This window comes from Panthera uncia, assembly GCF_023721935.1.
Source record: "Panthera uncia isolate 11264 chromosome A3 unlocalized genomic scaffold, Puncia_PCG_1.0 HiC_scaffold_11, whole genome shotgun sequence".
NCBI classification, from domain to species: Eukaryota; Metazoa; Chordata; class Mammalia; order Carnivora; family Felidae; genus Panthera; species Panthera uncia.
This window is the reverse complement of record NW_026057578.1, coordinates 58819135-58832857: the sequence shown is the minus strand read 5'-3', so window position 1 is coordinate 58832857 and position 13723 is coordinate 58819135. Positions and strand designations below refer to the sequence as shown.

The window sequence follows — 13723 nt, the reverse complement described above, 5'->3', positions numbered from 1 at the left end:
TATAAGCATTACTGAAGCTGAGTTTGTCCCATTAAACCATGGATGTTAAAGAGGTATCTTTCCCCATGTTTTTGTGTGTACGTTATCTACACTTTTCTTTGCTTTGCTTCTTCACCCCTTCAGGAACAAAGGAACTCATCACTGCTGGTCTGTTTTACTTGGGTTCTTACACCTTACTTAATATCCTGGCATCTATACATTCCCCATTCTCCTGACCTGACTTCTGTATCCTTCTAGTTGTTCTGAGCCTTAATGTTATGGGTTGAACTGTTTCCCCACAAAATTCTCATGTTGAAGTCCTGGACTCCAATACTTCATAGTGTAACCTTATATGGAGACAGGGTCTTTATAGGGGTAATAAAGTAAACACGAAACCATTAGGGTGGGCCCTAATCCAATATAACTGGTATTTTTATAAAAGGAGAAATTTGGATCAGAGACATACACAGAAGGAAGACTATGTGAAGAAACACAGGGGGAATATGGCCATCTGTAAAACAAAGGCTGGGACAGCAGATCCCTCCTTCACAGAAGAAACCAATCCTACTGACTGATCTTAGACTTCCAGCCTGCAGAACTATGAGACAAAAAATTACTGTTGTTTAAGGAACCCAGTTTGCGGTACTGTGTTATGGCAGCCTTAGCAAAATAAAACTAATGTATTAGTTTTATTATTTTAACAAATAATCTGATCACAGTTTTTCAACTTGATTCTGACTCAAGGCTTTCCTTTGTCTCCTTTGATCTACTCACCCCTCAGTTTCGTAAATGGGCAAAAAAGCAAAATAACTGATCTGTGTCTTAATTTTTTTAACTTAATTCAAATGACTTTCCTGATCCTAGATTTCTTGTATTATAAAATAAGGATATTGCTCCTGCCCTACCCGTCTACCTAAGTAAAACTCAAATAAGGTACTGCACAGAAAATATAAAATGCTACACAAATCTCAGGCATCCTGAGTCATTGCTCTTTGTTCATAATATGTTCTTCCTCTTGCCAAATTATGAGAACTAGTTAGAGGGTTCAAGTTCAGAATTCTCCACTTTTTAAAGAAAAACCCTTTCAACCTAAGACTTTATTTTGCTACTTCTAGTTCAAGAGGCAGATGTGAGGTAGATGATGAATGTGGGATGATACTTCAAGTTTTTACCATTCTGGCATCTCCAGAGGGTTTAAAAGAATTCCTCAAACAACATATTTATTTTAATAAGAAACTAACATAAGGAAACCAATTTTTTATAGAGAATAGGCTTTTTAGAAAGCATAAGAGAAGAAGAACTAATAGTACATCAAACTGCATTAACAAAACTAGGATGTGTATTAAATGTGATTTTAAAATTTGTAAAATTAAATGTGGGATGTTAGCAGTTCTTCAACATACTTTATATGTTCCTTTGTTTTTAAAACCATTTTGTTAATGAGAATTTGAAAAATTGTTGTTTCTACAATAATACGCATTTTTCTAAAATTATAGAACTTATTCCCAAACAGCTTATAGTCTAGTATATTGATTCTTATCCAGTTTCAAATGTTACTCAAAAGAACCAAATTTTGAAATGATTCTACCCTTTTCAGTTCTCTAGAATGCCTCCAGATGGCATTAAAACCCTTTTCCCATTATATTTTGCAGCACAAAAATTTAAAAATTAGTACTATTTGAACCACTTAAGACTAGTCACATTCATTATATCATCAGAAATCATGACAGTAGAACTATTTAGAATTTTTAGGACAATATTTTAAGAAAGACAAACATGTAATTATATCTTTTGTGAAATATATAGCCCTCTGATACACACCAAAGGATCTTCCTAGAATGAGAAACAGATCTTGGACAAAATAAGACATTCAATAATATTGTATCATGAGGTGTGGTATCTAATGAATAGCATTTTAGATGCTGAGCAATATGAGCACTGGCTCACACATAGATAAATTCACAAAGCTGTCTCATAATAAGAAAACTTATCTTGCCCCTCAGAGTAATAAAAATAAAGATTCTTAAGGAGCCAACCTGTGACTGATTCCTGTGAAGCTAAAGTAATTTGCTAGCTCGTGAATTATTTTATTTAAACTTTGGGATATAAATTTGGTATCAAATTAATCATTAAAAATACACTTGGATTCTTTGAGTACTGAGAGGAAAAAGACAAAAAATAGAGAGTGAGAAACACATGCTTTCTAAGTGCCTTTTCTTATGTTTTTAAAATTGCGTTTGTAAATTCAAAAACATGACAAATTTGAGATTCCAGAGATATTCATCATCGTATTTTTCACACAATTCCAAGGTGAGGTTGGAGATGGCAGGCTTTTAAAAATGACATTGATTGGTACTTCATTGTGTGTATGACAGAATACCTCCCAGTATATGTGAAAAGTCACACAGTTATTTAGGACAGGGCTGAAAATCTCCAACCAAATTCTAAAGGGTTTGTCTCCTTTCTCCCCAATGACACACACCCTGAAATCTTACTACATTTCTATTTTATCAGGAGGAGTATTTACATTTTTAAGATTACTCTTACTGTGCTAAAGCATAAGAAAGACCTCAAAATGTGTCTGCATCCAAAAGCATTGAAAGACATCATCATGAGAAAGAGAACCACAGGCTTCCTTCCATCATTATTATTACTCTTACGTGATATTTGCACTGTTTCATACTACAGACATATTATCTGGATAGAAACAGGAAAGAGACTTACGATGTATTCGATGTGCCATTGTCAGGACTCTCTGGCTCAGCATCACCTTTCTCTTAAAAAGGAAGCAGACAAAAAATGTCAACATGTGAGTGTTACGGTCTTTAAGATTTAAGAGAGATTAAATATATTTCAATGCTCCTATTAAAAATCTTTCAAAATGTGCAGCAGGAGGCTTTTAAAACATCTTTTTATTGTCTGAGAACCGGATTGTCAAGTAATTTCTTCTATGTATTACAATTGCCCAGGCATGGATCTGTGAGTAGGTACTAGGAGCTGTTTGCAAACAACCAGAGGTTCAGAGTGGAGACCCTGCCAAAAGATGAATATCTTACAGATGGAACCTGTTTCCTTCCATTTCATTTTACAGACAATTTAAGGAAATAAACTTCATTAGCATTCTAACATGCAAGGCATTTTGACCTTTGATCCCTTTTGCTAATACAAGCAGGTCAGGTTCCACAAGAAGGTGGAGGAGAGAACTGTACAGAACACTGATAGATTACAAGATCCCCAAGATGTATACCCACTGAAAGTCCTGGCAGAAGCTTTTGGGGACCCCTGAATTAATGCAGAATAAGGTATAAACCAGAAATCCTTCCAGACCATTTGAAAGTCTAGCTAAAGAAATGTTTCTGTGGTTTGTGGTCGTCAAACACTTAATAGGTTTTAATTAAGGGAGTCTGGAACCAGTTCACTTTTAGTAGTTTTAAATGGCAAATTCTTCTAGCAATAGACATAATGTAATTCTTCGATCCTTGGCCATTGAGGGTTTGAACCATGCATCCTTATTTTGTAAGGTGCTTCTTTTTATTTCCTTGAGGCTAGGGGAAGGAAGGGGGAGGGTCATGACTTGCAAGTGTGAGTCGGCTAGAGTTATGATGATTGTGTGGTGCTAACAGTTGAGTAAAGCCTAGAAAAGGTTGTGGGTTGTAAGAAATGGGCTTGATGGTGGCCACTTGCTTTTGCTTTGCCCTTTCAAGTCAGGCCTAAACATCTTGTAGAACCTCAGGCCAATGGCACTAGATGAGCCTCCCTTGTCAGCAGGTGACATTAGATTGTGGTCACCTAGTCTCAGGAATGATTACATGATTAACATGATGTAATTATGTTTAACTTATTTTCATGATGAACACATTCCAAAGATATCACCCAAACTGAACTCAAAGTAAATTTTACAGGGGATCCTGGGTGGCTCAGTCAGCTAGGTGTCTGACTTTGGCTCAAGTCATGATCTCACGGTTCATGAGTTCAAGCCCTGTGTTGGGCTCTGTACCGTCAGCACAGAGCCTGCTTTGGATCCTCTGTCCATTCTCTGTCCCGCACCCCCCCCCCCAACCCCACCCACCGGTTTTCTCTCTCTCTCAAAATAAACTTAAAAAAAGGAAACTTTACAATTTCTCCTTTTTTTAATAGAAAATTAAAGAGTTGTGAGGGAAAAAAGGCACAGTTACATATATAGTTCACACATCTATCTCAGATATAACTCTGTTAATATGTCTACACAGTGCCAGAAAAACCATGAGGGACAGTCACTTTGTTAAAAAGCCACAAAATTGATTTAGGTGCCTTGATAACAAACACTGATTAGACAAAGCCCCAGTACAAAGGAATCCATTTTGAAATAAAAGTAGAGGCAGCAAATAAACAAACTTGCTTTCAAGCTCATAGTTTGATACTATATTTTTGTCTTCCAGGCCAGTCTGTGGTGTACTTATATAGGAGACATGTAAGTCCTCATCAACTGGTTCTAGTGCTGGAAAATAACCTAATTTAGTTCTTTCCAGGATCATTTTCCCACTAAGTAACCATGCTTCCTGCCAGAATGCCAAAATAAGAGCTGTAACACCTGCATTATGTAAGACAAAACTAAATGGAGGTTTAATTTCTGAAACATATTGATATATTTTCCCCTTTAATTTGGGAAAATTGGTTACTTTCCTGAGTTTATAGCCACTGGTAATAACCCCACATAAAATCTTAATCAAGAATGTAAAACAGCAGGTTCAGGAGCAGCAGGCAATAGTAAACATTGCTAAACAACTTCTGTCAAAAACCCAGAAAACCAATAATATAAACAGAGACAATTATTTGGATGTTTGAATAAGTATGTTTTACCTTGAGCAACAATGCTGTCAGATAAACTGCAGGCTGATAGGGTACAGGCCTTAGTGCACATGGGATCTGGGGGCTGCAGGAATTGTGGGCTGGATCAGCTCAGGGACAAAGCTGCAGCTGATGATCTCTGCTCTTAGCAGCACTTATGTTGTGGCAACAGGGAAAAACAGAATAGGAAGGATACAATGGGGCCAAACAGGGCATTTATAGATGGTCCTAGAGAGAGTGTTCTCTGACTTTGGTGCTGATAATGAATTAATCTTTCTGGGGGAAAAGTAAGCTCAGAATGGAGAAGACAGGGATTAAAGCTGTGTTTGTCATTCACAAAGAATAAGACATAAAATTCTCAACATCTTGAAATTTTAGGTGATGCAATTTCTGAAGTTAACTTGAAATGTTTAAGTACATAAGCCATTAAGAATCATAGTCTCTTTTTCAGGACCCAAGGGAAAATAATAAATGTATACTAGAAAACTCTTGACAAAAAAATTCTTAGTTGGATGCTCAGATGTTTCCCTGCAGCCACCAAAGAAGACTTTTTGGGGTCACCCTGGTTATTTCAGCTGTTTTCATGATAGATACCACACTGGTCTCTGTATTGATCATTAAGAAACTGGACATAAAAGAATGGCTCAGGAGCAGTGTGGTTATTTTGCATGTGGAAATATAATTACAGAGAGGAAGAGGGCACAAAAAATGAGCCATAGGATATATATATCTACATACACATGTAAACGCATAGGTATGTATATATGTATATTATATGCACACTTTCAGTTTGATGCTCCATATTTGTCTACTTGAGCCTTCCACAGTACTTAAACATATACTACATGCTTCATATAGGTCTTCTGTCTCATGACCTGTCATGAATATAGAATCCCTGTTACAGTAGTGGAGGAAGAGGAGAAAGGTACACTCACCACTGAGATGAATATACAGTTTGAGGTATGAAACAGCTTGATGGCCCCAATAGGCCACTTAAAAAAAAATGACAGTAGCTACACTTTTAATCCAATAAATGCACTGAGGACTTAAACGCTGGGCACTCTAGCAAGCATAAAGATAAATAATACCTAATTCATGCTCTTTAAACACAGAACATGACTGCACTCCTGGAGTATGCACTCTCCATCAACAGTGCTACAAGGTGGACTACAGACTGTTGAAAGGGAATAAAAATACACCTGCGTTAAGCTGTATTCTGCTGCAGAGGGAAGTTGCTATACTATAACTTTTCTTTTTTTTTTTTTTTGAAGTTTATTTTATTTATTTTGAGAGAGAGAGAGAAAGCGCGAGCAGGGGAGGGGCAGAGAGAGAGGAGAGAGCAAGAATCCCAAGAAATCTCCATGCTGGTAGTGCAGAGTCTGACATGGGGCTCCAACCCAAGAACCATGAGATCAGGACCTGAGCCACCCAGGCACCCCTATGACTTTTCTTTAAAATGAAAGTAATCCATGTTTGCAGTGTTGACTTTGCTAGCTTTTGTTTTTAGTTATGTTAGCCCTTCAACAACTATGCTCAGTGATATACTTGTTTCTAGATGTAATGACTTTAGACTGTGTAACGATTTCTGTTATCAAAGATGAGACTTAAGGTACTTAATATACTACCATCTCTGCTTACAATTCTTACTAGTCTATTACTACTTTTAGTGCCTCTACTGGGTATTTATAACCTTAAGTTTAACCTTCTATTTCTTGATTAATCAACTATTGACAGTATCTTTTCCTGTATACTATGTGAAATGTGGAAATTCATTCATCTATTCTTCCCTCTTGCCTTCCCTCTCTCCACTGTACACAACTCTGCACAGCTATACGTTTCCTTCTACATAGCCAAGATTTAAAATATTTATATTCTGTTCAGTAATTATTAATGAGTCACCCTCATTAATATTAAGTTAATTAATAATTTAATTTTTGGAATTGCCTATAGGCCAATTAGAAAAATTACAAACCAATGAATAATAGGATTTATAATATTATAATGATTAAATATTAGTCACTAAAGAACCAAGAAGTAAGACTGGATGTGTACAGAAAGGAATGTCATAAACCCAAATGAAGGCAAGTGTTCCCGGCATTTCAGTCAAATGTATTCCCATTCTTACATTTCATCATGCCACATGTTAATCTGTCTCAAGTAAAGGCTATACTTTTCCTTAAAAAAATGTTCAATAGGGTATGCATTTAATGTACATAAAATGTATATGTATATGAAAGTGTACACATGAAGTTTTAAAAATTAAAATGAGTTAACTTTGAAAACATCTTCCAGGCCAGGAAGTGGGTATTACCAAGAAATAACCCAGAAACCTTCTATTTCTGCCATCCCCACCAGCTATCTGGAAATGGAATCTTGTGTTAATCATTCCTTTTCTTTTCTTAATAGCTTTTACCATCCATGTATTCATTAGCAAATAAAATATTCTTCAGTTTTGTCTGATTTTAAATTTTATGTAAATGGAATCATACTGTATGCATTCTTCTGAGACTTCCTTCTGTCACCCAACATTATGATTTTGAGAGTCAGCCATCATGATGTATTGTGGTGTTGATCATTCTCACTGTGGTGCAGCAACCCCTAATAAGAATCTACCATCATTTCCTTACTCATTTGACTCTTGATGGACATTTAAGTTTTTTTCATTAGAATGATGTCATTACACACATTCATGAACCTCCTTCTTTGTGCATGTGTTAGGAGTTCTGAGACGTGGGGCTTATATATTCTTAACTTTACTGGAGAATCTTAAACTGGTTTCCAAATTAACTTATAGTTAAGATTTAAAAGGTTTTTCTAACATAATAATGTAAAATGTAATTTCATTGTGGTGTTTGCATATCTGAGTACCAATGAGGAGATATATTGTGCTTGCTCTCTGTGACATTCTCTTTAAACCCTTAAAAATTTTTTGTAGTATTGTTTTTTTTAATTCATAGAAGAAAATAACTATTTTCTTGATACAAATCTCCTGTCACATATATACATGCACACACAGAGACTCTCCTTAAATAATTTCTCCCAGTGGGAGTCTTTCTACTCCTTTTCTGGTATCTTTGGATGATTATAAGTTCTCAATATTAATGTACATGAATTTATCAACATTTTCCTTTATTTGATATCTTTTTTATTTTAATAAATATATCATAAAGATGTTCTATATTATCTTTTGAAAGTATAGAATTTTAATATTAACATTTAGGTCTTTAAAAAATACCTGGAAAAGTTTTTGTATATGGTGTGGTATATTAATTTCATTTTTTATCCCTATAGATAATCAATTATTCTGGTACTATTTATTTAGAAGCCCATTCTTTCTCCATTGGTCTACATTATCAGCTCTGTAATAAATCTAGTTTTCACACATTTGTGGATCTGTTTCTGGGTCTTCTGTTTCATTGATCAATTTGTCTATTACTATCTTCATTACTTAGCTAAAAAATATGTACTTATTTTTAATACTAGTAAGGCCAGGCTCCAACCTTGTTCTTCTTCAGGGTGTCTGAGCTATTCTTAGCCCTTTGTTATATCACATACATTTGAGAATCAACTTGTCGTTTTCCACATACACAAAAGTGAAGTTATAAATTTGCTGTCTGCTGGATCCTATTGCTACCATTGAGAAGTCAACTGGAAGTCTAATTGTTGCTTTTCTGAAGATATTAAAGGGTATTTTAAGACTTTTTTATCTTTGTGATTTTCAGTTTAACTATAATGTGTCTAGTGTGGACCTCTTTTTATTTATCCTGTTTAATATTCATTGAGTTCTTTCAATCTGTGTGGTAGTGTCTTTCAATTCTGGAAAATTTTCAGCCGCTTTCTCCTTTAATATTTACTCTGTTCCCTTAGCTCCTTCTGGAATTCTAGTTGAATATACATTAGACCTCTCACTTTATCCCTTATGTTCTTTTCTTTTACTTTTTTTTTTGGCAGCAGGGGCAAGGGGGAGGACAGAGAAAGTGCAAGAGCTGGGGACAGGGGCAAAGGAAGAGAGAGAATCTTAAGCAGGCTCCACACTCAGTGCAGAGCCTGACATGTGGCTCAATCCCACGACCCTTGGACCATGACTTGAGCCAAAACCAAGTCAGACACTCAACCAACTGAATCACCTGGGTGCCCCTGTCCCTCATGTTTCTTAACTTCCATTTTGTATTTTCCATTTCTCTAGGCTGCATTCTAGATAATTGCTTAAGTCCAATTTTGCAATTCATTACTTTTTTCTTCAGTGATGTCCAATCGTCTGCTGTTAAGCCTAAGGAATTCTTATTTTCTATTTTTATTTTCTCAATTATAGAGGTTCTGATTAGTATGTCTTCAAATCTTCTCTTTCTTTACCACATTTTCAATCTTCTCTTTTATTTATTGAAATTAAAGTAAGCACTCTTGTTTTGTATTTTGGGCTTGGTAATTCCAATCTCTCAAGTCTTTGCAGGTCTAATTCTCTGCCATCTGTTTTTCATTGCTTTTGTTTATAGTCTCTTATTTTCTTGTTTATGAGTTGTTTTGATAGTGAGTTTTTCATTTCTTTTAGAATTCTATTTTTATTCTTCTTCTTCTTTTCCATTTTCTTTCTTTTCTCTTTCTGGTATCCCTATTAGTTGGATTTTGACCTTTCCTCCCTGATTGATCTTCCATGTATCTTACCTTCCTTTTGTATTTCCTTCTGTCTTTTGCTTAATATCCAGAAAAAGAAAATGTTTTCAACCTTACATTCTAGATTCCAGACTTCAGGTATTTATTTTAATTTTTTAAGTTTTATTGGCCATATTTAAATTCTCAAGTGCTCGTTTATTCTCTAATGACTTCTTTTTCATGCCATTCTGTTCCCTTTATATTTAATACAAATAATTTCAATTTTTTTCTGAAGGCTGTAATGATACTTGCAATATTTTTCTTCTGTTCTTTGAATTAATATATTGATTTCCCTTAGGGCTATTCCTTCTCTTTGATTCTCTTTGGTTATATATTCACATTTTTGAATGAAAATGGGTTGGTTAATGAAGGTAAATGGTGTGAATTTCCTGTACTGGTACACTGATCTCTTTTCCTAACACTCCTTTGCCTTGGAGGGAAGGGCTGATTTAGAACTCTTTGTAAGTGGATAGGGTTTGGTGACTCAAAGGCTTTATTTAGGGTTCAGAAGAGAGGCCTCAGGCAAGCTGGGAGCCCTAACCCTACACTCCAACAAAAGTAGGAAGTACTTCAGTCTGAGTATTAGTATTTTTTGTTTCCATCTTCAGCAAACTTGACTCTTCTTTTGCCAACCATACATGTCTATTTTTAAGGTCTGGTGTCATCTCAGAATCTGTTCTGCTTCTCTCTTATTAAAGTTCCAGTCATTAAGTGGAACTTCGGGTCAGCTCTTCATTTTCTTAGTAAATGTAACTATTTTTTTTTTGTCTTTTGGATTTTTGGGGGAGAAAAACCAGACTGGATGCTCTGTATAAGAAAACAGTTAGGATGGGGGTTGAGGTAATTGGTAGAAGAATGACCCAGGTCTTCCTATCTTGCTCACAATCCATGCCTATCTATTCTTTCTTGGGAATAAGTGGCAATATGGAGTCTCTCCTAGAGCTCCCTAGGATAGTTCCCACCACTATTAGAACTTGTTCCTGTTTTTTCCATCATTTTCCTTTCTTTCTTTTTCTTTCATGATCTTCCCTGCCAGGATGATCAAACAGTATAGTCCTTTCTGCTTCTGTTTTCCAGAAACTCAACAGAACGTCTGGTTTGTTGATTGCATCCCCTCGTGTTCTCAGTGCTATTATGGATTTATTTCCATTACTATAGCTTTTGGTTAGTTAAATGGGGATTCTAAAGAAAGGGGAAGAGGTGCTTATGCGTAGTCTTCCTCTTGAACAGGACACTCTCATAACTTTTAAAAAACACAGACATATATCATCTATTTTAATATTTAAGTTTCTCAATGCTTAAAAAGCTTATATTTTATAATATTAAATTAATCAGTACTTCAACAAAATGACTAGAGTATCCATCTTTTAAAAGATTTGGATTAAAAGAATTTCTGTTTAATTCACACACTCTTTCCCTTTAGTATCGACATACATACTTTTGCTAATTTCAAAAAGAAAAAAGCATTGACCTGGGGCGCCTGGGTGGCTCAGTCGGTTAAGCATCTAACTTCGGTTCAGGTCATGATCTCACTATTCATGGATTCAAGCCCCATGTCAGGCTCCGTGCTGATAGTTCAGAGCCTAGACCCTGCTTCAGATACTAGGTCTCCCTCTCTCTGTCCCTCTCTCTCTGTCTCTCTCTGTCTCTCTCAAAAATAAACATTAAAAAAAAGCTTAAAAAAAAAGGAAAAAAGCACTGACCTAAAGTGGTGATGCTTAGTCTGTCAATCCACACATACATATTTGTGTTTGGTGTCTCTGAAGTTCAGTTTTTTTTTTCTTCTATTTTCTACCTATTTACTGGAGTCAGAATTCCAGAAATACTCCAAACAATAATGATTCCAAACCAAAAATAAAACACAGCACTGGAACTACTGGTGGCATCAGCTCTCCTAAAGTTTTAAATATGCCATAATCTATAGAAAAAGCTCAGATTTTTAAATAGTGGTATTACCTTTTTATAGATGTACTTGGCTTTTGGGGGATTAGTTGGGAAAAAAAATCTCCCTATCCCAAGAAAAGAGGAAGTCAATCACAAATTTCCCTAGACAACGAAATGCCAGAGAGTATACCACACAAGGCAGGTGTCACTTCACATTTCATACAAGATGGGGTCTGCTTTACATAATCTAAACTGTAGTATAAGCATGAGGATTTATGACATGCCATAAAAATATTCCAGATGCATACAAAGTCAAAGTATATAGTTCTTGGACAAGAATTCAAATCCACTGTGAAATGACAGGAGTCAAGGTAGTGAAATACAGTCTGTTGTCTTTGGGGTAGAGATCCTGGAATACAAATCCTGGCAGTCATTTTTCATTTAGCCATGTGATCCTGGGTTAGTTATTGTCTTCAAAATCTCATTTTCATCATGTGTAAAATGGGGATGGTAACGCCTACCTTATATGGCTATGGTTAGGATTAAGTGAAATAACACATCAAGGCACTGGAACGTAGAAGAGACTCAACAGCTATTTCCTTTGTTCTTTATGTCAAAAACTCTAAGCTCAGAGAAAGTACATTCATTCATCGATTATGTTCTCTTTACTCTGAACTGTTTAAGTTCAAATGGAAAGAAACAGTGAGGAAAGTAATGGCAACTCTTCTGTATACTCTAGCATGTTTTTTAGTATGTTCATAAGGCATATGATGCTGATACTGCACATCTCATGAAGGACTTAATCAGGCATTTCTTCTAATTTCTTTTCTTACTAGTGAATTTATAGTCTTCTTCAGATTTCAAGTCCCTTGGCCTTTCGCCACTTCACCAGTGCTTGTGCTCACAGCAAATCCCAAAAGAGGGTGGGATAATTAAGTGATATTGCCTTTGTGTCATTATGCCATCATTCCCCTTCCCTGACCTTTCTCTAGCTGTGCATTAAAAGTCCAGGCTTCCTAACACATTTGTCTGGATGTCTTTTCTCCTCAAGCCTTCTGTCTCACAGACGCTCAGTAGGTGAGCCTCAGTTCCAAAGATGCATTTACTAGCTCAGAGTGATTTTCATGTTCAAACATAGCTTTGTAATTGGCAAGGGGTGCTCTTAGCTGACTGGCTGGTTTTGAGACTAACAATGCCCAGTCTTTGTGAGTGTGCTTTCATGACATGGACAAATTTTTTATTAAAAAAATTTTTTTAATGTTTTATTTATTTTTGAGAAAAAGAGAGAGAGACAGAGTATGAGTGGGGGAGGGGCAGAAAGAGAGGGAGACACAGACTCCGGAGCAGGCTCCAGGCTCCGAGCTGTCAGCACAGAGCCCAACGTGGGGCTCGAACTCACAGACCGTGAGATCATGACCTGAGCCGAAGTTGGACATTTAACCAACTGAGCCACCCAGGTGCCCCGGGTTATGCATTTTTAATGCTCAAGAAGATACTAACACCAATTACTTCATGCCAAAGAAGAGAACTAAAACACTACTCCATGAAACAATAACATTCTCTCTTTGACGATAAAGCCTGTATGTTTTATTGGACACTGGTTTCAATAAGAAATTCCTTCTTAGATATTGCAGCCTGCCTATCTCTGGAAGAGGGCATGATATCTTCATGCATTCTAAGGTCATTTATCTTGAGGTCTTCTAATTTGTTCTCTTGGCCCACTCATTTTTTTTCAATTTAGGTAACTCATTAGTTGTCTTTAAAGGTTTTTTTCCCTCCTCATATACCAGAGACCAACCATAATAGAGCATAGTGTTCCTTCTTCCTAGCATTCCTTTGAAATTCACCATTTTATGTTTGGCACCTCCTTCCCTTGAATAAAGATGGAGGAGCACTCAAGATCACCTTGAATCTTATCCATTTGGGCAGTACTTGAACAAATGGTCCTCTTTTCCCTGACTTGATTTTGGTTTTTTGGTGAAATTCCTTCTCAACCTACAGTCTATTGCATGCACCTTCCCTTCCTCACCCCCTCCATCTCCCACCCTCCACATATGAAGCTGTAGAAAGAAGTCTTTCTTACTTGGATTATTGTGTCCAGAGGAAACAAGCTGAGAGTCCTAAAAGAACAAGAAATATCAATTAATTTTCTCATTTTGACTTTCAAAATCTAAGTTGAATATGAGGTCTACTACTAGTCACCCAGACCCTAATCTCTAATCATGATCTCTACTGTAATGAGAAACATTTATCTCAATGTCCTGGCTAAGCAGTTCTGGTAAAACAGTTCACAACCATTTATCTTTTGTGTTGTAGACTTCTGTTTATTGAGGTGAAATTCATGTAACAAAATTAACCACCTTAAAGTGAATAGTTCAGTGGC

General features: G+C 36.1%; 1 protein-coding gene across 6 annotated transcripts in view; it reads right to left on the bottom strand.

Moving 5' to 3' along the window:
- AFF3 (ALF transcription elongation factor 3) overlaps positions 1-13723 on the bottom strand; it is a 565834-nt gene that overhangs the window by 169408 nt on the left and 382703 nt on the right. For all 6 annotated transcript variants that reach the window (XM_049650171.1, XM_049650172.1, XM_049650173.1 and 3 more), the window contains 2 exons: positions 13424-13460; positions 2704-2755 (listed from right to left, as the gene is read on the bottom strand). In XM_049650171.1, the coding sequence (XP_049506128.1) occupies positions 2704-2755; positions 13424-13460 (89 nt within the window). The remainder of the gene's footprint in view (positions 1-2703; positions 2756-13423; positions 13461-13723) is intronic.